The 26893-nt window shown below is 34.9% G+C and overlaps 2 protein-coding genes across 3 annotated transcripts; one reads left to right on the top strand and one right to left on the bottom strand.

Annotated features, from left to right (window-relative positions):
• Nucleotides 1-978: 978 nt before the first annotated feature.
• On the bottom strand, nucleotides 979-24603 carry LOC110026160 (serine/threonine-protein phosphatase PP2A catalytic subunit). 2 transcript variants are annotated; one of them, XM_020727003.1, is made up of 11 exons: nucleotides 24275-24603; nucleotides 21530-21586; nucleotides 20609-20692; nucleotides 20373-20444; nucleotides 20038-20109; nucleotides 19826-19866; nucleotides 11530-11596; nucleotides 2547-2738; nucleotides 2383-2472; nucleotides 1932-2039; nucleotides 979-1595 (listed from the first exon to the last, which is right to left on the bottom strand). In XM_020727003.1, the coding sequence occupies exons 1-11, from the start codon at nucleotides 24365-24367 to the stop codon at nucleotides 1530-1532; spliced, it is 942 nt and encodes a 313-aa protein (XP_020582662.1). In that variant the 5' UTR covers nucleotides 24368-24603; the 3' UTR covers nucleotides 979-1529. The 2 variants fall into 2 exon arrangements, with proteins under 2 accessions (XP_020582662.1, XP_020582661.1); XM_020727002.1 differs by having other exon boundaries at nucleotides 11530-11617.
• Nucleotides 13332-14217, top strand: LOC110026161. The gene has a single exon (XM_020727004.1). The coding sequence runs from the start codon at nucleotides 13397-13399 to the stop codon at nucleotides 14024-14026; it is 630 nt and encodes a 209-aa protein (XP_020582663.1). The 5' UTR covers nucleotides 13332-13396; the 3' UTR covers nucleotides 14027-14217.
• Nucleotides 24604-26893: the final 2290 nt, after the last annotated feature.

Genomic DNA, 26893 nt, shown 5'->3' on the forward strand with positions numbered 1-26893 from the left:
TGCAATCAATGATGAAGCTCTCCCATCTTTCATCAATCAAACGAACCAAATAGAGATAACGAACAGCATTTTGGCGATCAGACTTCTAATACATCTAAGAGCAAGTCTAGGTCTTTTTATTTTTTTGTCTGATTGTGTTGATCAATTATATCTCCGAGCCCTCAATTTCACTAATCCCGCTTGGTGATATTTTGTCGGGGGGTACGGAAGGCCTCACGCCTGATGAGAAATTTAGTTCCATGCATAATGCCCCAGCACTGCAATATCTGCATTGGTGTTACCATAACAGTACCAAAACACTACGCAGCACCAGGCCAAGGCATTACTCTCGAAAGAAAACTTAATGCTTGAACCCTAGAGCTTGACGCACAGCACCATCTTAGAGTTCTACAGTGCCTCAACAATGTGAAGTGCAAGTTGGTTTTAAATAGTTATTGCTACAAAGTTTTCATGTTGGATTTAGAATTCTATTGCATAAAGAGAGGAGCGTCCACGATATAGAAATATTCGAGTTTAATATAATTTATTCAATTCTCCTCATCTTCTTTTCATACTTAATTTTTTGGTATAATAAACACATGAATTTTTTTCCCATTCTCAAGTTTTTTGATATTTTGTGTTTTTTGAGCTTCTTAATTCATGTACTTAATATGCAAAGTTTTTGTTTCGAACATTTCAAATTGATTTTCATGATTTAACATTTTTTTTTCTAAAATGTTGGACAATTTTCTTAACTTTCACAGGCCTGATTGCAATAAACAATTTCCCGTAACAAATTTTTTTTTAGAAAGAAACCAATAATAATTTCCCCATAAAACTATGACGGTGGTCTGAAACTCGATGCAAGCAGCAGTGCCAAAGAGAGCCCTAGACTTAGCACTTGGTAGGACTAGGGTTCATGTCAAATAATTTTATTTGAATTTTGGTAGGAATAGGGTTTGCATGGGATTACATTTTCTTCCCACTAATACCAACCACTGGACGAAAAAACAGCTCTATTACAAAAGCAAATGTTGGTAATTTGATAACATACAAAACAAGTTGCAGATATTACACAAAGTCGAAACGATGGGTTGGATTGCAGGCAACAATCATTTCAACAAAAATTACTCAAATGAACTATTAAAAGCTAAGAATTGCACACACTAACATTGATCACTAATCTCTACACAGACCGAAAATAAAGTAAATATACTAGAAGGGGCAAAATCAAAACAAGGGAGCGGAATCACAGGACACGGAAATGAGATGACACATCCTCCTGCTGCAGAGAGCCTATGTCCACCGTGGACCCGCTGCTTTCGCAACCACAAATTGAAAATCAAGAGCAAGTCCTTAAAATCTCGCAAAAAGAATTTCAAAATCCTTCCCCATCCACAATATACGTGTTCTCTCCTACCCTTCAAACCGCTAAGTTAAGCAGCTTGAAACAAACGATAAGTGTTGTCCCTAAACCGGTTACGTACGCCGCCTTAGCAAGTCTACATTTGCAACCAGAAATCAGTGACATGCTATAAAAGGATGATGAATTATAGAAAATAATCAGGAGTTCTTCGTGTTACATCAGGTTCGCCTCTCCTTGGTGCGGGGTCAAACTGCAATTAAAAATTACTCACTGCTATTACTCGGGGAAAATGGTTGAATTATAGAAAATCATCATAAATTGTGGTCAGCATGTCGAGATGCTAAGAGTCCATTTTGGACGCTGCAACTTTTTATAAATATGGCGTAAAAGGAAAACAATTTCTTAGAAAGTTATCGTGAGAAATATAGATTTAACTTTCTCAAAAAAAAAATCAAACATCCGCCACATTTTCACAAATCAAGTTACAAAAAACAGCTTTCATGAACATGGGATGACAATATTGAATCCTTGTGTTTTCATGCATGTACTGGAATGAGGAAAAGGGGGAAGAGGGAGAGGGTGAGACCTGAATAAATGTGTGACCTTTGCAGTCATCAACTTCTAGTATGGAAGCCATGTTCCCACAACGATAGCAATAGTTAGGTGCACTGAAAATGGTTACAACTTTTTGGTCCTGTGCAACATGGAAAAATATGATCAAGGTGATCTTGGTGAACCCCGAAAAAAAAAAGGAAGATTTACATACTTACCACTTAATTCTTATGCACTTACATATCTAATACCTAGACTTTAATTTTTCAATATATGTCGTCTTATTAACTATACATTAAAAGGAGTATTTCACTTTGTAAAAAATTAAAATAGTGCTATCTTTTATGTGATATAAATGACTAAGTGGTCTATAAGTAAAAAACAAAGTTTAGATGTTAAATATGTAAATACATAGGAATTGGGCAGTGTGCATCCACCAAAAAAAAAAAAAAACATGCGAGCATTGTAATGGAGCAATAACATACATGACCCCAGTTATATCCGTCCATGACTAACTGATGCGCTCTAGCAATCAGCTTAAGGTTGTTGTTATGGTTGAATTGTTCTGAAATGTCCTGAAATAGAAAATGGCTTCAAGCAGAGGAGAAAAACGAGTTCAAATGCATACAAAATTGTGGAAGTAACTTGCTTGTCCGAATGTATATCCAGCACCACGAGGAGAGATGCCCCAACCACATCGATCATCTGGATCAGACCATAGTAGGTCACACATTGGCCCTTCATGAGGGACCTCTTGAACACGATCAAAGTTGCGAATGTTATCAAGTGTCTCGATGGATGGGGATAATCCACCATGCAGACAAAATATTTCTGACTCAACCTTCACCAAGTATAAAGTTGAAAAAGTAGGAAAATCAGAAGAATCAAACCAGACTGAACCACATAATAGCATATCAAAGAGGTCAAAAAAGCAACCACCGTTTAGGTTAACGAAATACATGATTCAAAGTGAGTATTTATATTTTTAAATTACAATAATATTATTGTTTTCTCTAAACTAAATGCATGATTTGATAATGTAATTTGTTCAAACCAATCTTTATCTATTCTATAAAAAATATTGATCACATTGGAATGAATGCTAGAGATTTCTCAACATAATGAATGTAATTATTTCACATATTAAATATTATAAATAAATATTGAATGAAATGAAAATGAGAATGAAATAAACTATATAGATTGTTTGCATGTGCATTAGATAGAGTTAGAGAACAAGTCAACCCTTCTAATATAGATTACTAGGAAAGTTTTATTTCTTTTAGAAGGTTAATTTAATAAATACCGGTATTTTGGCGATTAATATGGTATAGGAGTTCTAAGAATTTCCTATAAATAGGCATCATTAGAAACGGGGCAGGGGTCTTTTTTGTTTTTGCCTTTTCTTTTCAGGTTCTCCTGAAATTCTTAGGGTGGATTCCCTAATTTCAGTAAGGTAGAGTAGAGGATGGATCATAGTGAAGTCTATGACTTTGCCAAGATTGACCACCACGATTTCCCTTACCTGTTTCGTCATTTGGCATCCCCTATTCAGCAAATTTTTCAGGGTTCCGATCACCAGTGGAACAAAGAAAGACATGGAAAGGAACTTTTTCTTCAATATCCTAAATCAAGAAACCATACAAGGAATCATAGCCATATGAGGTCCTCGATGCCTTATAGTCAATGTGCTTCTTTAATATCTGCAAACTGTTGTTATCTTGATACTGTCCAGCCAAGTTTAGAAACAAGAAACATCATTACTGCCACCCTCCAGCATCCAGGTTGTTAGTAATTGTCGAAATTATTTAGGAAGTTTTATTCATCTTTTATTATTTTCATTTGTTAGAGCTTTACATTATTAGTACGTTTTAGTTCTTGTTTCTTTTTTTATTATGGGGAGTTCTGGTTAATTTATGATGTTCCTAACATGGGAGTCATCCCCTCTATTTATTTTCCAACCGTTTCATATGAAATTAAGCAGGAATAATTATTTTTACCCTCCCAAAACTACATGGTATCAGAGGCGGCGGTAACCCGACTCCCATGTGACTCATTCGCGTTAGGACACTCGCGGATAGGAAGGTGATGACTGGATAGCAGCGTATGAAGACTCCTTAAACCCCGGTATTTCTCCACTTCCACTCTGTTTCTATCTGGGGTGACATCGGGATCGTGGCATATGAAAATCGACGAAACTACAACTTGTTTTACCTCACGATTCCACAGCGTTCGCGGCATCTTAGAGGGTTCTGAATCAACAAAATAGTAAGGACACTAAAGAGTTCGAAGTTGAAAAGGGTTTTGGATCAACGATTGCTTGTGTGTACCGATGAAACAACAAGAAGACCACAACGTCCGCAACATTTGTAGTTGTAAGAGTTCTGGACCGACGATTGCTCGTGCATTATCATTGTTCCCTTTTCTCCTTCGACCGGAATATAAGAGTTCCAAGCCGATCTTAATCGAAATAGCGATCGTGATCGCGGTAAAAGGGAGTTATGTGTTGCTCATGCAAGTAAGCACACAACTTGCAGTGTACAAAAGTTCTACGCCGTTTCCGATTGAAAACAATGATCAAAATCGCGATGTAAAGAATTTTTGCTCCTCTCATGCAATCAAGATCCTGGTGTTGCTCAGATTCTTAGAATGTCAAACAAATTGGCAATGATGATGAGAGTAACAAACAAATTCTACCACATAAACCGGTTCGAGTAATTCCGAAACTACATCACCTCACATGCACTAGTATCGACTGAGTAATATCCCCAGAAATTACAATTGTACCTCATAGTAATTAAACTCAACGGGCATAACTGCCTCGAGTGGCCCCAATCCATAAAATTGGAGATCGACATTAAAGACCAAATTTGGTATTTAACCTGTAAAATTTTAGAAACTACTATTGGAGATTTGAATCTAAAAAAATGACAGTATGAAAATTCTCTGGTTATGGTTTGGCTCAATAACTCCATGGACCCTAACATAGAAAAGTCACATCTATTCATTACCACTGTTCACGATATTTTGAAGGTCGTTCAATATCTCTATTCAAATTTGGAAAATTCTTCCTAAAATTTTTAGTTGAAACTCAATTTTGAAAATCCAAACAAAATAACTGTGACGTTACATGTAATACAACGAGTTGGTAACATTATGTCAAGAGCTTGATCAATGCTATTATGACATATAAAAGAATTCAAATAATTATGCTCACCACAAGAAAAGAGAAGAAAATGATCGGATCTATATGGTCTTAGCCCGTCTTAATCAAAGTTTAGACGAAGTTTTAGATCGCATTCTCGATAGGAAATCCTACCCTTAATTCGAGAATTTTTTTTGGTAGGCGTAAAGAAGCAAGCAGAAAAATTATGTTGTGCAAAATTATGTTGTTAATATTGAACAGAAGAACTCTAATCATGTCAAAAGGGGTTTACACTAACAAAAAAGACAGGAAAAAATTAAGGTGCAAGCATTGCAAAAAAATCATGGCAAGCAAAAAAAATATGTTGGAAGCTTCATGGTAAACCTGCAAAATAGAAATCAAAATCTAAGAGTGAAGCTCGAGCTTATCAAGTCATTGTTGAAAAAACTCTCGAGTCGCCTGCTAACTCGAATGCAGTGCCTTTAACCAATGAGCAATTAGAGCACTTACACAAATTATTTCAATTTCCAAAATTTTCTACTCCATCCTACTCCTTCGTACAAAAAGGGCAACTATTTCTTCATTGCTTTGTTGAGTCTCAATCCTAATTTTTTCATTCATGGATAATTGATTTTGGTGTAACTGATCACCTAACTGATTGTTCTAAATTAAGTTCTTCATATAAACCTTGTGCATGCAATAAAAAAGTCAAAATTATTGATGATTCCCTCTAAATAATTATTGGGATAGGAACAGTAAAACTCTCTTCGTTGTCAACTCTTCACAATATCCTCCCTGTTCCTAATCTATCATCTAACTTGTTGCTGATCAGTAAAATTATGGTTGATCATCAATGTCAAGCTGACTTCTATTATTCTAGTTATGAGTTTCAGAGATTAACCACGAGGATGATTGGTTGTGCCAAGGAAAAATGTAAACTTTACTATTTTGACTATGGACTTGACTCAAATAAACAATGTCCAAATGTCGGTTTAAATTTTTTTTGTCTTTAAAGACAATGAAATTATATTATGACATTATAAGTTAAGTCATCCCAGTTTTCTTTATCTAAAATACTTGTTTCCTAAATTATTCCAGAATAAAAATATGTCGTTAAATGTGAAGTGCGTTAATTTGTTAAACATCATCGTGTATCATTTTCTCCACAACTATACAAATCAACTAACTCATTTATTTTGATTCATAGTGATGTTTAAGGTCCTTATAAAACTCTTACACATTCTGGAAAAAAAATAATTTGTGACTTTCACTTATGATCACACTAGGATAAGTTAAATTTACCTAATGAAAGGACAATCTGAAGTAGAGATAATTTTCAAAAAAATTTATAGCATGCTACAAAAAAATTTCAAACCACTAAAATATTACGAAATGATAATGACCGAAAGTATCTCAAAAACATCTTGGGTCAATTCTTTCTTGAAAAATGAATTATTAATTAAAGCTCTTCATTCGACACTCCCCAATAAAATGATTAGCTAAAAGAAAAAACAAGCACTTATTAATGGTAGTTCGTGCATTGTTATTTATCAATTGAGTGTCTAAATATCCTTGGGGTAAAGCAGTTCTCAATGCTACTTTTCTTATAAACAGAACACGTAATAAGGTTTTAAACTTTGAAACACCTTTTGATATTTTTAAAAAAAATTCCAAAAGGTCGATACTCATCTTCCAAGCCTCTAAACATATTTGGGTGCTATGGTTCACATTCATGATTAAGAAAACTCAAATCCTGAGCTAAAAATTTGTGCTTGTTGACTACGCTACTAGCCAAATAGGATATAAATACTTTGATCAAATTCTAAAAAAGTATTTGTTATCATGGATGTGACCTTTTTTGAATTACGACAATTTTTTTCATCTCATCTTCAAGGGGGAGAACAAAATAAAAATGTGTCTACTGAGTTTCAGAATTTTCTTCAAACCAAAGAATAACAAAATAGTATATCCCCAACCGTAATTGTTCAACCTGAAAAACCAAACGATATTATATCAAAAGAGAGAACGCTAAGTTTTTTAGATATTGAAGTGACAAGTATCATCTCATGATGACAATAAAGAAATAAGAAAAAATAACAATAGTGGTGTCTTTTAATCTCGTCAACTCACGAAAAAGGACAACCCAAAAAAAAGGATATACAAATCGTTTGCACTGCTCTGAACCCGCAAACCAAGGTAATGTCATCACTAATCCTTTATCTCATGTTCAGTCCACTTCATCTTCAAATTCTGAATCTTCTAGTCCTGAATCTTAGCCAAATTTGAATCCTGAGTCTAATGAGTATATCCTTCCTGTTGAGAAAAGAACTTGCACCCAACATCAATAGTCCCATTATGTGTCATATGGGAACCTCTCACCGATTTTTCCTGCTTTTACCTCACAATTATCGCATATGACTAAAAGTCCCTATGTGAAAGGTGGTTGTTTATGAGGAGATAAAAGCTTTTGAAAAAAAAAATTACACATGAAAAATAGTTAATCTATTTATAGGAAAGACAATTGTCGGATGCAAATGGGTATTTATAATAAAGTAAAATTCTGATAGTTCTTTAGAACAACACAAGGCTAGCTGGTTGCTAACAGATTTACTTAGGCATATGATATTGATGATTTAGAAACATTCGCTCCAGTTGCAAAACTAAACTCTGTAAGAGTACTTCTGTCACTTGCAGCTAATATTGATTGGCCCCTACAATAGTTGTATAAAAAGAATGTCTTCCTCTATGGGGACTTGAAAGAAGAAATGTATATAGATTCACCTCTCGAGTTTAATGAAAGCTTGGTAAAAAAAGTGTGTAAACTAAAAAAATCCTTGTACAAAGTTAAAGCAGTCATCGAGAGCGTGGTTTGAGAAGTTTACACTGTTAAAATTTTGGGATATACTCAAAGGGCAAGGAGATCATAAATTATTATTTAGGCATTCAAATGATGGTAAGATAGCGATATTAATCACAAATGTGGACAATATAATTCTCACCGGAGATGACATGGATGAAATGAACCGGTTGAAGACTTCCCTCTCACCAGTCTTTGAAACCAAGAACATAATATCTTTGGGTATTTTCCTAGCATTGAGGTTCCTAGATTGAAAAAAAAGGATTGTTATTTCCAAAAGAAATATGTTTTTCACCTCTTAAAGAAAACGGAGATGAGTGGTTATAGGCTTGCGGACACTCCAATTGATCACAATCAAAAGCTAGGAGATGAGAAGGAAGATAAACTAGTGAGTACAACTCGATATCAAAAGTTGGTGGGAAATTTGATATACTTATCACATACACAGCTAGATACCGCCTTTGTTGAAAATTTGGTAAGTCAATTTATGCATTCTCCCTCTGAGAAAACCTTGAGGCAGTTAACAGGATTATCAGATTCCTAAAAAGTACTCCTACAGAAGACCACACAACATAACATAAAGGCATGCACCGATGCAGATTGGATAGGCTCAGTTATTGAGATGTGAACGAATTTCCAATACTGTACTTATGGCTAGGGAAATCTGATTACCTGGCAAAGTAAGAAACATAATGTAGTGTGGCAAGTAGTGTTGAACCAGAATATCGAGTAATAGCTAATAGAGTATGTAAAATGTTACGACTGAAGAGAATTCTTGAAGAATTATGGATTTTGATAGATATGTCAATGAAGTTACAATAAAGTTGTCATAAGCATTGCAGAAAATCTAGTACAATATGATCGCACAAAGCATGTCAAGATCGACAGACACTTCATAAATGAGAAGATTAACTGTGGAGCTATTTGCATGTCATTTACCACTATTGCTCAACAAATAGCAGATGTCCTCACCAAAGGATTGTTCAGGCCTAACTTGATCTCCTTATAAGCAAGTTGAGCATGATAGATATTTATTCTCCAACTTTGGGGGTGTTAAATTATTTAGCACATTTTATTTTTATCATTTTTTACTATTTTCGTATATTAGAGTTTTCTATTATTGGTATGTTTTAATTATTGTTTCTTTTTTTATCATGGGGTTATGGATGATTTATGATGTTCCTAATATGAGAGTCATACCCCCTCTATTTATTTTGTAATCTTTCATATGAAATTGAAGAGAAATAATTATTTTTCTCCTCCCAAAATTACAGTAACCATGGTTAAAAAACCAACAAGATTGGGTCCACTTCTTGAATCAAGGATTCAACATACCACAGCTACAGTTCCGCAAACTTTTTTGAGTTCGATCACAATTCCAACCACATAATACCTGAAAGTTCGATAAAAAAACTGCCGTCTTTTCTCAAGGACAACTTTCCTTCAGGTTTTCTTTCTACTTCTTGTTCTTAATGTCCACCATAATAGAAGTCTGTGATCAAATAGCTGTTATGTAGTTTTCCTTAGTTTGCTATGGATCATGGCGGGCTTCCTTGTCATAAATTCTGAGAGGAACTGCAAGTGGAGGACAGGATGTCTAACTCCTACTAATCTCAGGCCATAAACAAAAAGTGACTTGAAAGAATTGATGAATACGCAGATACAGTTATCTTCAACCTGAACCAAACCAAGAGGATTAAATGTGAGAATTATTCTAATTAAGTATTGTATTGGATCCAATTTACTTGTGCCAAAGTTTATAATAGCCAGAGTTTAGAGTGCAATTTTGTTTTATTAGTTTTTTTGTTGAAATTTATTAGCTGAAAGTTGTCTAGTTGGCAGTTGATCTTCTCAAATGATTTGTTTACTTATTCGTTTTACAACTAGCTGGTGTCAACATGTTTGAGCCCTTATAATACTAAGCGGGGTCACTAAGTTAACCTGCACATGTTGACATTTTGTCTACCATGGGGATTTATCAGCTAAAAGTGAGTAGTTTCCTTTCCACCTCATACAATAAAAGACCGACAAGATATGCATTGATTTGAGTGTATTAAGTTATGTTTAAATGGTATTCCTGTGATGAAAGTAAATAATAATGATAAAGAACAATATTGTATTGCCAAAAAAAAATTAATATTCTGGACCTTTCAAAAAATGGCTAAAATTGAACAAGAAACATTCATTTGCTTTTATATTAATTCATTGTCCGTCTAACATCATTTTTTTCCCATTATATTATTGTAGTTTAAAGATAGAAGTATTTACTGAGTTATTGATAGCTCATTATATTAAACTAACAATTTTTACGTATAAAACTTGGATTTATAAATGAATGATAGAAGAGAAAATGTATATTGAATATCTGAATAACAAAGAAATAATATATATTTTTAATTGTTTTATTCTAAGTTAATTTATTTTTCTTTTGTTAGTGAGACAATTAATTGTTAGTTATATAAAATTAAATTAAATTTGGATTTCACTGCCTCACCGTCATTTCCCGCATTTGTAATTCTAAAGCCCCAGGCCAAACAATAACATTTAATAATGGAGAATGCCCCCCTCTTTTATTTGTTCTATCATCTGGTAAATGGTGAAAAAAGGAATCATTTATGTATTGGAAAGCACTGACTTTCAAAGGAGGGGTGGAAATATTAGAAAAAATTTGTCTGTGCATTTCTTCATAATATATGGTTCTTAGTCACTCATATTAAACTCGTAACCAAAAAATTTTATTGTGGAATTACAGGGAGTTGGCCAGAAGTTACTTATTGGCGAGCATCATTGAGTTCTACTAATACCCTTTTGTCAACCAATGATGCTAAAATCAATTACAAATGCATCATAATCATCATCCTGTGTAATTTAAGTCAACATCAATAATTATCCTCTTTTCCTGGGCAAGGTGGTGCTATAGTTTGTACTGCTTCCCAAAATTGTTTTTTCAAATTATTATAATACTAAACCTGAGTATAATAGGCTTACTAATTATTAAGTTAATAGAAATCTCTCAATAAATAATCTTAATTATCTCAACAATTTTATCCAATAACCCTCCCGCTTATTATCATCTCATCGCTCTTGAGCATCTTCATACCATACAATAGCATATAAGCATCTCCAATTTCATGGCATTTTCTCATATTCTTCTCGTAAAAATCAAATAATTCTTTGGTCTTCCTACTTAATTCCAAAATTTCATGTTACAAAATTAATCTTCATTATAGCTAGCCATTGCACAATTTTTAGCACTAGGAAAACTTGTGATGTATCACTTGCAAGTGATGTCCTAGCTAAATCTTAACTAAACATCATAATCAAGTTGGGGTGTGTCACCTATAGGTGACTCTAGTAAAAACTTAACTACTTACCACTAAAATTAGGTTAGGTCACAAAAGAAAAAAAGTTGAAAAAGGGTTCATTAATTTTACAACAGAAATTCAATCAAATATCGAACCACAAAACTTCAAGTATCCAACAAGCACAAGGACCAGAACATGTATATGAGAGGAAGATATAGCATTAAATTTAAAATAAACAATTTTATGATGTTATAACTATCATTGCATGACTATATAACTTGATAATCAAACATAAACAGTATAAAAAAGAGTCTGGCGAACAAACCAATGCTGTCAATGGAAAATAATCAAAGAGATCGGTAAAAATCTTCCACACATTAGCATTACCATACCTGCAAAGAGATAACCAATAACTGTAAGAAAATCAGCAAGCAAATATACATGCATCTCCAACCGAAGATAACAAAAAGCCCAACCACCTTGTACGTACCAGAAAAATCAAGGAGCACTCAAATACAAAAGAACCTTTAGACAATTGGGACAACAAAAACATGGAGCTCAAATTTTAGTATGGGGAAAAAAGCAATCAATCAAGCATTCATTTGAACCCAATTATAATAGTAATCTTAAACTTAGATCTGTAATCCACACATCCTACACAATTAGTTGTAATGCAAGCACCTTGCTGATGAAAGAAATGAATCCAATTTCTCAAATAATTACTTTGTATGCTCCTCGTAAAAATACTTCTATAATAAGATCCAACTTTTTGTTTAAACATTGCAAAATGAAACAGATAGAAAATGTAAAATAAGCTGTAACTTTTGTAACAAGTTAAATTTATTCCTAATAAAAAGTTATGCAGGAAAATACTGTAACACCGAATTTACAGGATGTAGATGTATAAAAAATGCAACATATGGCATATATATTAAGAATGGAGCTCAAATTTTAGTATGGGGAAAAAAGCAATCAATCAAGCATTCATTTGAACCCAATTATAATAGTAATCTTAAACTTAGACCTGTATTCCACACATCCTACACAATTAGTAGTAATGCAAGCACCTTGCTGATGAAAGAAATGAATCCAATTTCTCAAATTATTACTTTGTATGCTCGTCGCAGTAATACTTCTATAATAAGATCCAACTTTTTGTTTAAACATTGCAAAATGAAACAGATATAAAATGTAAATAAGCTGTAACTTTTGTAACATGTTGAATTTATTCCTAATAAAAAGTTATGCAGGAAAATACTGTAACACCGAATTTACAGGATGCAGATGTATAAAAAATGCAACATATGGCATATATATTAAGAAAATGTTGCCACATAAAGATGTGCTTCAAGTTAATGCTAATGCTTACAAAAATATTTTGAAGCACAGAAAAGACAACATTGACATGTACAGACATAGCAACATACAATGGACAAAATGTTCATTTTATAAATTATTAATATAAAATGTATAATTAGAACACCCAAAAAAGAGTATTTTCTACTCGATGCTTTACAAAATGATGTATCATATACTTCATATGTGTGTTGTCAGCGTGTGTGTATTCGTGTGTGTGTGTGTGTGCAGTTTGACAAGAAAAGAAAACAAAATTAAATAAAATAAAAACTATTGTTGGTTTAAAGATAAAGCTTAGAGCAATTTGCAAAAGAGATGGAAGATATGGACTCTAAAGTAATGATTGGGAATTGAGCAACTTAAAAGTTGCAATGGTCTTGTCAGGGACCAAGAATCATGGGATGAGAGTGATTGATGCTTACCATTAATAATTACATTAAATGGGATAGGAGTGACTGATGCTTACCATCAATAATTACATTAAATGTTATTTCAATCAATGTTTCCTTTCAATAAATTAGTGCTAGAATTATGCGATTGTAATTTTCCTTTCCATAAGAATGGGGTATTGCCTATTCTATCCAAAGGCTGTTCGGCTATTTATTAGCTTGAGGCCAATAATGAAGATTATCTGATAAGTATTATTTTCAACCTTGTGTTGATTGGGAGTTGTGGTTTTTCTCGAATTAAACCAACTAAGGAGGCCGAGGATCCCTCGAAGTATACTACAATATTACCAAAGAGCACGCAAGGACGATCCTTGTTCTCTACACATTCACAAAGCCGCTATAAGGTCGCAAACTCGGGCACGTAACAATTTGGTATCAGAGCCAGACATGTCCGACCACCGTCTCGAGCATGTGGAGAATGAGCTTGGCTCATTAGCTGTGGGCCAAAAGGAACTACAACAAGCTATGAAAGCTAGTGATGAACGTCTCTTAAAACATATGGAGACCATGTTTGCTCGTTTTTCTACGCGTGGTGGAGGACATGAGGATGATGTCGAGTCTTCACGCGGGTCCCATCATAGCCTTTCGGGAGGATGCTCTCTCGCACCTAAAATCACTAAGTTGGACTTTCCACGCTATAATGGCATGGATGATCCAACTGGGTGGATTTGTCGAGTGGAGCAATTTTTCGAGTTCCAAAGCACAGAAGAGGCGGAAAAACTCCTCATGGCCAGTTATCACTTGGATGACAACGTCCAATTGTGGTATCAACGTTTCAAAAATCGGCGAGAAGGCGTCAATTGGGAAGTTTTCAATTACGAGTTGCATTTACGATATGGGCCTTCAAGATACCAAAATTTCTTTGGGGATTTCACCAAGCTTAAACAAACAGGAAGCATTCGCGATTACCAAATGGACTTTGATCGTTTGTTACATCGAGCTGGCCATTTGTCTGAAGAACAACAAGTCGGGTGCTTTGTGAGCAGGTTAAAGGATGCAATACAAGTTGATGTGTAAGTATGTAATCCAATTTCATTGTCCGCGGCTATCGGTCTGGCACGACTTTATGAGTCTCGAATGTCTGACCAACGAAAGGGAGGGTACGTGGAACCTTCGAACTCCATCCACCATGGGGCATCCACCATTAACCTCAGCATTACTTACTTGAGCTCGTAACCCCACCATCAAGAGGTTAAGTCTGACTGGGTTGCAAGAAAGGAGGATGCGCGGATTATGCTTCAGTTATGACGAAAAATTTTCCCCGGGCCATCGTTGCAAGAAGTTATTTTTAATAGAAGGAATTTTTCCTTCTATTGATGAGCTGTTGGAGGAAACTACTGACGAGGAGAAAGCGGAACAAGAGATTCCCGAAATTAGTTTTCATGCTATTTCAGGAAATACAGCACCTCAGACCATGCGTTTTTTTGGAAAAATTGGAGATTTTGGGGTTACCATATTGGTAGATTCCGGTAGCACTCATAACTTTTTGAATTCCAAGTTAGCTACCAAAATGGGAATTTATCCTACAAAGAAAGGAGAATTCTCGGTTCAAGTGGCGGATGGAAATAAGATGAAAAGTGAAGGATTGTGTGAAAGCCTCCCTATTTTAGTGCAAAAGGTTTAATTTCACGTAGATTTTTACCTTTTACCAGTGGAAGGATGTGATATTGTTTTTGGAACTCAATGTCTTAAAAAACTGGGTCCAATTATTTGGGAATTCAATGATCTATGGATGCGGCTTTGCTGGGAAAGGAAAACAATAGAGTTACGTGAGACCAGAGGGCCTAGCCATAAAATCATGGTTGATCGTGATCTAGAGGAACAGTTGCGGAAAGGAAAAAAGAGCTTTTTTATTACAATTCAATTCCTTAAATTTGGGAGAGAAGCAAGGAGTTGCAGCAACCAATTTAAATCCAAATTTAATGGCTAATTTGAATCAACATTCGACTATATTTCAAGAGATTCAAGGATCTCAAGACCACAAAATTCTGTTGGAAAATGGAGCTAATCCAACTCAGTCAAGCCTTATCGGTATCCTCATTTCCTCAAGCCGCTCTGGAAACTCGCACAAAGGGTGGAGAAATTGAAGTTCTTGTTCATTGGCAAAATCTTTCTCCTGCTGGTCACATGAGAGAATCTAACAAAATTGAAGACACGTTTTTTCCTTGAGGACAAGGAAATTTTTAAGGAGGGAAGAGTTGTCAGGGACCAAGAATCATGAAATGAGAGTGATTGATGCTTACCATTAATAATTACATTAAATGGGATAAGAGTGATTGATGCTTACCATCAATAATTACATTAAATGTTATTTCAATCAATGTTATTTCCTTTCAATAAATTAGTGCTAGAATTATGCGATTGTAATTTTCCTTTCCATAATAATGGGTTATTGTCTATTCTATCCAAAGGCCCTTCGGCTATTTATTAGCTTGAGGCCAATAATGAAGATTAACTAATAAGTATTATTTTCAACCTTGTGTTGATTGGAAGTTGTGGTTTTTCTCGAATTAAACCAACTAAGGAGGCCGAGGATCCCTCGAAGTATCCTACAATATTACCAACATAGGTAGAGAACACAAGGACGATCCTTGTTCTCTATCCATTCACAAAACCGCTACAAGGTCGCAAACTAGGGCACGTAACAGGTCTCAGGATAGACGTCAAAGAGCGGTGAGGCTCTATTACGGAGGAGAACATGCAAAGCAATAAAAGAGATGGTAGAATGCAAGTTGCAACCCTAAGAAAATGTTGGATAGAGGTGTAGTACAATGAAGAAACAACACATATCTAACTTTGAGTCGTTCATGCAAAGAAGATCAAATAAACGGGGCCTCACATGCCGACATTGAGTAGTTCATGCAAAGAAGATCAATGAAGAGAAGACTACATCGCTAGAATGTTGGAGAAGAATGACTAACACAGCCAAATATGAGTCACGATGATGATTGGTAAATGATTGACTCTTAATGCATACACAAAAAATAGCCACCAGATTTTGAAAAAGGCCATTCGAAAAAATGGAAAAGTCAAAAAGCAGTACAATATGAGTATGAGTGGATTTAGCACGAGAAGCTAGAAGGGAGGGGGGCCCTTCAAAACCAGTTGTGAAGGTGTAATGTGTATTCATAATCAAATTTCCCAAGTTCGAAAAAAAGAATTCTGATAGAAATCATATAAGAGCCATTAATATACATTTAGAGCGCCAAAAAATAATCAAAAGTATTACACGCACACAAGAGCACAAGTATGATGGCTTAGTACACTTCATAAACCATATCAGCTTATTCTTCTCACCGTTCAAGTAATCATCAATTTTCCATCAAAAAAATTTACTGCTTATGATCATTCTTTATTTATATGTATCATATATGCAAAAATCATATTCATAACACAATTTTTCATAATTTTCATCACCAATCACCCCTTCAGAAAATCATTTTTAAGATAGTTACAAGCATGTCTTATGATCTCTTCAATCCAAAACTTTCCACTACTCTCTTTCCCCTCTATAAGAAGATTTTTTTACAAGTTAACACTTTTCTGTCTTTAATCTGGATCTCAACATAGATTTTGAAATTTTGTAAATCTCTTAGATTCAATTTCTATGATTTGTAATAAAAATTACCAAAAGAAATTAGTGAAAAAAGACAACATAATTAATAACCAACTTTCATGGTTATATAAAAATATCAACACCAGGTGGCTTCCCTTCCTGATGCCAGTAGGAGCTCTCAAGTTTATAAGTCGACGACTTGCCGTTTTAACATTTCTTTAAAAGGAGATCCATCTTTATTTTTCAGTAGTTCAATTGACCCCTATAATTCTCAACCTTCAAAACTCAGTAATCAGCGCCATCTCTTAAGAATGTAAACTTCGTAATGTTAGTAATTCTGAAAACAAAAATAAAATATGTAAGTAGCGTTGAAGATAATAAGCGTAAGAGAATATGAAATTTGATTATTGCCAGCATTGCCACAAACACAAGAACGGGTGCAATCTTTTGAATTCCTAACATAGGACAAGCAATGAGATTTTTCATATCATGACCACAAAAAGGCAAAACACTTTCTAGGCATGCGAAATATTGTAGAAAGGCAAGATTAACATAAACAATCCGCTTCCTATGCCAATGATCATCATGTTTGTAATACAAGGTAATAAATCGCCAATGAAAATTGTTTGCTAGCAAAACAACCCATCTTTACTGATGATGCACAAATCATACAGCAAATTCATGAGCATCAAATTCCCATCAACAATTAGGTCAAGAATGTTAAGCATTTGCTGAATATTTTATCACAAATTTATTCAATACATACCCTAAATGGAGCTAAATATCACATACAGAAGCTACCTCAAGTTACAATCCAATAAAATCACCTTACCTAATACCTAAAATTAGAAATATTAAAAATTAAGAAAGTGTGTGAAATAAAAGGGAAAAGGTTGCGTACAAGTAGATTATACTAAACGGAAGGGAGAAATAGAGAAATCTTTGATTTTACTAAAAAGATTTAAGACAGATTATGAACATTTATAAACATTTACAATTTTCAATTTTCATTCACTATGAAATATTTTTTATCATTCAAACCATCATATAATTATTAGTTGTCACTAGCGTAGGGTACATTTGTTTGGGCTTTCCAAACCAAGTTATGAACCGAACCCTAACATTCAGGCGCCTGAATCACGCTTTTAATACACTGTTCAAAATTGCATTCAATTTTTTATTATTCACAACTTTGGCTTCAGATGTGCATCCCATGTTCGCGATAAGAGGAAAGACCAGAGTGCCCAAGCGACCCGCAGCTTGAGATCACGTCGCCCTCTCCACCTCAGCTCGCCAGCAGCTGCACTTCTGTGCCGCCCTCTCCGTCTCCACACACGACCTCTCCGCCTCCGCGAGAAAGCTCACACGACCTCTCCGCTTCCGTGAGTTCGCGTCATCCTCTCCTGCCAGAAGCTCGCAGGCACCTGGCGTTTCTCTCAAGCTATGATTTCGCTTGGCTTGCTGCTAATCTTGTCTCCTCCCAAATCCCTAAACGCCTAAATGCCAAAATAGAGATAGTTGCAACCATTGACATTTCCCTGTTACTATTATGAAGCTCTCAGCACAACCTTTTCTTTTCTTCATCTGCATCGTGACTTCATTAATGGAGTTGAATATTGCGTAAAGAGTGAAATAAAGGTGTTAAATAGGAAAATAATGGTCATCTATTTTATGAGTATGCAAGAAATGGTTATCAATAACAAATGATAACTTTGCATCCCCTATAAAAACTGCAGTAAAATTGTTGTAAAATTGTTAAAACATTGTTGAATTTTGCATGATTCCATGTTTCTAAAAAAAATTTGAAATATTCCCAACAGACAGGAAAAGTCCCTCTGCCCAAACAGTTAAAATATGATAATTATATATATTATTAAAATTATGAATTCTATATAATATATACACGTGTATTACATTTATCCACAGACAAGACTTTCAAAACTATATTTTTCAAATAGGCCAACTGCTTTTAAAACACAAGCTTTTGAACAATAGATTTTTCACAGCAACAGTCACAACCAAAACAAACGCACCCTTAATCTTTTTCTTATCATAAATATTAGAAAGATGGTTAATCCATCCAATTTTCATAATTATTCATATCTAAGACTACTGTTTGATTTCAACTAAAGACATCCATCTTTCAAACTCTTCAACATGCTACTACTTCTCATTTCTCTCTACAAAAAAGTTCTTATAAAAGGTCAACCTCCTCTTTTTGCTCTTGATCGAAGAAAGCATTGTCATGACTATGAATTCACCTGTTTTTCATTCATGATCATCATACAATGCATAAAATCAAGTCAACAAATGGTTGAGACACAAACATTCAAAAGATCAAGAAAGAAAAATAATAAATTGCAGCTGCAATGAATGAAAGATAGGTTTAACGAGAATCTCAAATAAAAGGTAGCAATAAAAACTAAGGGCAGGATATATTAGCAGATTAGGAATGAGATATTATAAGGAAGGATGTAAAATACTAGTTCTGAACCTGTAAATTTTAAATCAGGCTTTAACTCCAAAATTTACTATGTGAAGATGGCTACAAAAGGTGATCTCATTCCTTAACAGGAACTTAAAAAAGTGGATTACGATGAAAGAAAGTGAATGATTTAGAAATTAACATTTCAAAACCTACAGATTTTATAATCATTAAAAAGAAAAAAATTCTCTCTACACGACTTTCAATAAGTTCTCAAACTCTAACATTTCCAACACTTAAGAAACAAATGCTACCGAAGTATTCCAACCGATTAATATCAGCAATTTCAACAAATCATTATTCACCATAGCACATAATAGAAAAATAAATACAATAGAATATACAATCAATGAGAATCAAACCAAAAGATGTGAGTCATCATCTTTTATAAATAACCTATCAGACCTAGCCATAAAGTAGATAAAAAAAATGAAGAAAATCAGATAATCCGAAAACTTTTATGATACCATAATAACTCCCCCATGAATTCAAAGCTGAAATAGGAGAAATTGATGCCAAGAAACCGAAGAAAATAAAAACAAATGAAAAGTCTATAAAGCAAAATAAAATAAATAAGCATGCTAATATGTCAATCATCAAAGATCCTTTCAAACCGGTAAATGAGAAAGCCCGTCACAACAGAGAGAAATTCAGTACTAAAACAGAATCAAAGTTTCACACTGACAAGTTAAATAAGGCATTTTTGCTAGCACATGCCATAAAGAAAAAAATTAACTAAATCGAAGCAAGAAATGTTAAGCTGATTGAAACTCACTTTCTTAAGCATTCATCGTAGAAACCATAAACTTGTGTAATCTGCAATTTCAAAAGTATTTTTCATCACAATGGAAGGAATGTTTCACCATCAATAGCATAAAGAGGAAAAATACCATCAAATAGACTATAAGTTCATACAATGAAATGGCTTAGTCATACCATAGTGATAACAAAAATGGGTAACTCAATAAATGAGCTAGATCAGTATACCTGCCGACTTTCGTGATTTCCCCTAAGAATGGTGATTCTCTGAGAGTATCGCACTTTAAGGGCCACAAGAAGCTGTGCGATACAGAACAGAAGTCATAAAAACTGCGAGTATCCATACTATACTAGTAGAACCTCAAAAACAAGAAATAGAATATTGTCACTTAAGTTAGTCAGCCAGGATTAAATAGCTAGGAGATGAAAATTTTGATATATCTTTTCCCCTTTTTGGTTGCTTTTAAGTAGTGAATGTAAATATAAATTTTTAGTGCAATACAAATCATAACTAATCAGAAAATATTTAATTGAAGAAAACATTACATATGAGACATTCTTACCGTAACGGTTTCAACAGAGTAATACCCACGATCTACATAATCTCCCATGAATAAGTAATTTGTATCTGGACACTTAATATCAAAAAATACATTCATCAATAATAATGTCAGATATCCCTAGCTATAGAAAATTATGAAAAAAAAAACTGTCAAGTATTACATTCCCTAAAAAAGAGTCAAGTTTTAATTGATAGCATACATAACATGCTTAAGAGCACATTGTTGGAAAGAGATACCTTTCCACCAATACGAAACAATTCTGCAAGGTCATGAAACTGTCCATGAATGTCACCGCAAATTGTCACAGGGCTTTTCACAGGCTGCAATAATAGACAGAATGAATGTAATACGCAAAACACATCCAATATAAAGCCTATACAAACAACATATTAATTGATTCTTCCCAACTATTTTGGCATGTATTACAGAATTGACAATTTTTTAGCTTCTTTTTTGGCTAAGCAATTCCAAGTTGTGCACTTACTAAAAATTAAAATGGTGAAATCAAATTATTCAAGAATCCGCCATAAGAAATGCAGATCATCTTCAGCCTTACACCTACTATATGGGAAGGGTTTTAAAGATCTTTCTTCTTCAATTATTCATGATGACTGCTGCATGGCCTGTTAACTCACCCTATGCAAGTATTTTTGCACAAACTCTACCCTTTTCACATCTAATCTCTCACTTACAATGGCAAAGCTTTACAACACAGCAATAAACTTCTATTCCAATTTTTAAATACATGAACTTGTTATTTCTTTTCAATAGGTAAGGGATTCAAAGAACCATCAATGATTAAGCTACAACTCTTATGGATAATAAATGGGAAAATAGTAAAACATTACAAAGTAGATGTGAGAGATTTATACAACACAATAGAAATGACAGCAGGAACTAAGGAAAATAATTCTGCAAATGCAACCTTCACGCAAGCTTCAGCTTTGATTCCATGAATATGTGAGTTCCATGATGTCATACTAAGAATACATGCATCAAACATATGTTACCAGCAAAAAGAATCAAACTGAGTCATGTAAATGGAACAAAGACCACCTCAGAGGCAAATAACAAGAAAAGATACTATTGGTTTATCAGGGAAAAAAATACCAGACGGGAAGCAAGTACGTTTATAAATAAAATAAATATAACGTTACCTGAACATTGCTTTCTTCCATCAAAATCTCCTTTGCTTTGTCACACAATACTCTGACCTGTGAAAATCATTAAAAAATAATAATAATAAAGAAAAAATGGCAAACTAGAATCAGTTAAATAGCAAGAGTTAAACCATCTGAGCTGAAACATATGCAAAAATCTTAAAAGAAACATGCAAAAAGCTATCAACAAAATATTACCATTTAAAGATAGCACTTAAACAATGAGTATCCATCCAACTAACTGTTAATTTAATAAAGAAAGTCATGTAGTGAATAGAATTTGTTAAGCCAACAGACTACAAAGGATATGGGTTCATATCAGGCACACATTAAGGAGTTGCCTAGCAACTAAGAATAAATACTCGAGTCTGCCGCTTTTCAGAAATTTTTGTTATTATTATGTTCATGGGAGTTCTTATCTAAAACATAATTGTAAAAATTTTGTACTTATTTTTTAAATTGCCCAGAACAACTTTTTGTAAAGTAAATTTAAAGATGCTTGAAAAAAACATGTCTGACTGGTGACTATTTAAAAGACATTCCTACAATCACACTACATTAAGCGCTACTTCTGGATACACTGACTTTTCTGGACATTTGAACTCTAAGAACTACTTGAAAGAATTTTATTTTTCAAACAACAAAGTACTTGATATGATTTATGCGCTTATCTGCCAAATAATAATGTACTGATTCTATAAGCAGAGGAGGAAAAAAAAAGGCCACAACACCTATACTACTTAAAGCACACTAGTTGTTTATTTGCCAAAGAAACCTTAAATAGTCAATGTTGCCTAGAAGATTACTAAGATATCAAATTAAATTGCACTGTGGAAGTATCATATACATTGTTCAATCCATATGATACAGATGACGGGAACTACTAGGAAGGCAAAATTAAGGGCATGAAATTAATGTTAATATTATGCATATATATTATTTATTCATGTTATCAGATTTTAAATTGTTTATGGTTTAATTTTATTATAAGAGTCAAACCGAACAAGTAAAGTTCTCGATCTCCTTCTCTTTGGTGCTAAAGTTGGGATTTGATTAAATGGCTTCACTGGTTCACTCCCAAAGTCATATTTGAAGTATTTCTTTTTAATGTGCCTTTTGTTGTTCATAAAAAGAATGATCATGGAATTCAATAATGTTTTTTGTACACTAGGACCAAGTACTGCATGCATTATTGGCTATTAAATTTTCCAATGACTTTAAAGTGATAAATGATTAATTTTGATGTTGAGCATGTGCTTTCCTAACAATTTGGAGATGTTGCTTCCAAAAAGTTTGCTAAACTTTTTTCTTATTTAGGTCATCAATTTCATCATTTGATTGAGTCGCCGAACACCTGTACCCAAACATTACTTTGGTTGTTTTCATCATCCTGATGGTTTATCTTTCAATCTAATAGTTTTCATATTTAGCTACACTTTTTATTTATAATTTCTGCCATGTTAAAAAAAGAATAAGCCGTACATTGCAGTATGGCTCCATAGGGATATTTGTGTTGTGATTCACCGTTCGCCATTTATAAATATTAAGCAGATGTACATCACTAAGGGGATGCCTGACAGCCATACAGCCCCAATAACTGACTTCAATATAAGACTTTCATAATTCAACTCCAACCACATTTAAATACACATGTAAAAACACAATGACCTAACAGTGACTAATACTAACTTCATTTATTTACCATTTCCACATCTACTCTATTGGATAGTAAAATCATCTTGGTTTTTACCCAAAAGTTTAGCAACACAAAAATTGCTTGAGAGTAAATATGATAATCACAGAAATTTTTCATTCACAAGTGACGTTTGGAACCACGCTAAATCCACTTTTTAAAATCTAGGATACCCTCGAGAAAACCAGCCACATCTAAGCATTCATTTTTAAGTGAATCATGATCCTGCTTTCACTTAAAGGCTAAAGACTATAACAATTAGAGCAGAAGATAGAAAAATCAACGCAGAAAAATGCACACTAGAGTATGTATAGTGAAAATTAAAAACTCCTAGCACATAAGCAAGTTTAAATGTTTCAAAAGCGTAAAGGACTGATATACAACCTTTCCAAAGGACCAATTTTCTTAATAAATCAGAAATAAAACAATATTGAGTGACAAACAGAAGTTTAACTATCCATACATATTAAGTCACTTGGGTTTTCAAAGAAAATAAGAGGTAAATAAAATGTGACAAGAAAGCACCCGATACTGAAATCATGGTCCTGGCTTATATTCTGGTGCAGCTTAAAAATGTCGCAGTGCTCGTTATAAATGAAGCTGTTTAATTTCCTGTGTCAAACGATCAATTTGATTGGAACTATTCTTACAATGTTCAAGAGGAGTTCCAAACCTTCTAAATCGTGCCCCCAAAACCACGTATAACTTGAAACCAATTCAATAGCATATCTAACTGAATACTTGCCAATGAACAAAAAATAAACCACCGCGGCTGCAAATCTGATAAGTTAGGCTCTACTGTCCTTTGTGAAGAACACAAATATGATTTATCCTTCATCCAGCGAAAAAACAAAAAGAAATTCCAAAGAGCTGCAAACCTTCCCGGGCTAACCCATCCAAACCCCCTAATCACAAACCCTAACTCCACCAAAAAGGAAATTCACCCGATCCGTCACAGTGGAACAAACTTCACCTATCTAACAAAGCAAAACAGGAAACAAAAGGCTCGAAACCGAAGATAAAACAAGGAAGCTCGAATCGATAAGAACCTCTTGTTCGGAGAGTGGCTTGCACTGCATCAGCTGTGCGATCTGCTCGTCCAGGTTTCCATGGGAACTTGCTGGCATCGGATTCGCGCTCATCTTCTTTTCCGGCAGCCGCGAAGCGAAAAACAGAGATCGGAGCAATTGCGTGAAGCTAGATCTTCAACCCTCTCCCTCTCTTTCTCCGTATTCGGAGAAGAGTGAAGGGATCGGTGGTGGAGGGACGGAGAGCCGGGTAAAATGAGACGAACGATAAAATAAGCGGTAAATGAGCGCCCCTTTGGACGTTTGCGATGCTAGAAGCCGAGTATCAGCGAGATTTACCACAAAAAAATACCTCGGAGCGGCTGCACGTTGCAGAACAGCGAGCACCGCAATTTATAGTTTGGTTTCCGGATTCGGACCCATTGCATCATAAAAATTGATTAGCTAATTGAATATATTTAAATATTTTTATAAATATTTGGTTGTTAAAGTAATAATTTTGAATACTTCTTTATTTGATGTGTTTGTGTTGGGGAACAATGTCATTTAATACTCATAAATAAAGTCTTTAAAAATTTTGATAAATATTTTCTTTTAAATTTCATGAGTAAGAATGATTTAATGTTTATGAATAAGATTTGTTAAAGTTAAGCTTAAGCTTGGGAATAGGCTCAATTAAAGCTTAATTTAAAATTTATTTATATTAAATTAAGTTTTAATTTGTAGTATAGAAAACAACATAAAAGATTTATTTGTTTAATAGTTCTTTTATTTTACACATTTATATGTTTATTTTAGGTATACATTTAATAATTCTTTCATTTAAGATCTCATTTATTTTGTAAGTTCAATAAGTAATTCATTTATAAGCTCGATAAAGCTCATTTGATTAGAAAATAAATAACTCAATCATACAACTTGATACGCGTTTAAATGTATAAATTTCAACATGAATCTCGAGGCATGCACAGATTTCTAGACTAATTTTTTATGTGAATGTTGTTCGAACTTTGATTCAAAGCCATCCAGAGCTCTAATTTGAGCAAACTTAAAATCAAACTGATTAGCTCGACTAGACGGACCCAACGGTACAAAAATTGGCCCAATCCGAGTTGAATAAAGCCCAGATCAAATCATTTAACCATTTTTTAAAGCATTTCAAACATAATTGAGAAGGTCAAACAGATGTCGAATATGACATGCTTATAAACAAATCGAGCGTCACGGCAAGACAAATTTAACAAGATTTTGATTTCGTTAAGGCAGTCAAATATCTATCAAATGTCGTCTAATCAAGAGAATATCTTTGAGTCATTCGATCAAAAGTGTTTTGAACTCATGAGTTTTTTTGGCAATTCGTACTCTATAAATAGAGCTTCAAGCCTCTCATGAGGGGGGATCTAGACTCAAAGTTAGAGAGAGAGCAGAGCCTACATCAAAGGGAGCTGCGGCCCAGCCTCCTGTATCGCCGCCTTTCAGTCTTCATCGTCGCTTGTCGGCCGCCACCGCCCTCCAATCGTTGTTGCCTCTGGTCACCGTCGTCTCGGATCGCCGCCGCCCACTTCCGGTCATATTCGCCGACATACAACCGTCATCACCTTTGGTTGCCACCAGCTACCATCGTTGTCGCATTAGAGTCATCGTCACCTTGTTGTTGTCGCTGCCTTCGTGCTCTCACAGCCACATCTTTCCGGGCAACGCCTCCTAAGGCCGCATTTGTTTTTCAGCCACCTCCTTCATATCGTCACAATCTCCAGTTGTCGGGTGCCTCCGTCTTTTTTATGCCTCCATCTGAAGCCACAACCACCACTTTTCGACCAATGCCTCTGACACCTCACGATCGTCACCGTCTCCGATCATCACCGCATTCTGGTTGTCGCCAACCTCCAGTCGTTGTCGTCTCTAGTCGTCGTTCTCTCAGATCGCCGCCTTCCGATCATTATCATCTTCGATCGACAGGTGCCTCTGCCCTTCAGCTGCTGCCATCCCAGGACGTCGTTGTCTCCGGTCTCCATCCTAGGACGATGTCGTCTCAGGGCGCCACCGCCACATTCGGTAGTTGTCGCCTTCCAGCCGCTACAGCCCTCTGGTTGTTTCCGCCTTCTAGCCGCTACAGCCCTCTGGCTGTTGCCACCTTTGGCAGCCTCCCATCTCTGGCCTTCGCTAGAGGTGTGAGTGAGTCAAGCCGACTAGTGAGACGCCTCTACCTCTGCTCGATAAGTGGCTCGTGAATTGGGTTCGATAAGCTAACAAGCCAAAGAGGAAAGGGTCTAACAATTTCTTCTGCTGACTCGAAACTCCCCATTTCTGTCTCTTATGAGGTTGCATCTCTCTTTAGATTAGGTTGAAGGGTCTGGAGGGCTAGGAATTGACTATTGTGTTTACATCAGCAAGTTTCCCAGTAGGTTTCTTCGCCTAATACAGTTTCAATTTAGGAGGAATCTCGAGTTCGTCGGGATGATAATCACTTTCTTGAGCCATCCGACTGTGCGAACATATCCCGGTTATGATAGCTAGGAGGGTTCTCCCACCCTAGGACGTAGATGGCTTTGAACTTGAAGTTCGTGTTGATGACTCTACTACAAATCTTTTAGCCAAGAGGATCGTTGGAGCAGTTCCCTCCTTGAGAGGGCAGGGACC

Source organism: Phalaenopsis equestris, unplaced genomic scaffold, assembly GCF_001263595.1.
Source record: "Phalaenopsis equestris unplaced genomic scaffold, ASM126359v1 Scaffold000353, whole genome shotgun sequence".
Taxonomy (NCBI): domain Eukaryota; kingdom Viridiplantae; phylum Streptophyta; class Magnoliopsida; order Asparagales; family Orchidaceae; genus Phalaenopsis; species Phalaenopsis equestris.

Excerpts from the sequence above, each read along its gene's own strand:
- LOC110026161 (XM_020727004.1), top strand. The coding sequence starts at position 13,397 with ATGTCCGACCACCGTCTCGAGCATGTGGAGAATGAGCTTGGCTCATTA.
- LOC110026160 (XM_020727002.1), bottom strand. The coding sequence starts at position 24,367 with ATGAGCGCGAATCCGATGCCAGCAAGTTCCCATGGAAACCTGGACGAG. Across the intron at positions 19,867-20,037 it reads GAAATCACGAAAGTCGGCAG|ATTACACAAGTTTATGGTTT; the intron begins GTATACTGATCT and ends TTGAAATTGCAG. Across the intron at positions 2,040-2,382 it reads ACGGATATAACTGGGGTCAT|GACCAAAAAGTTGTAACCAT; the intron begins GTATGTTATTGC and ends CATGTTGCACAG.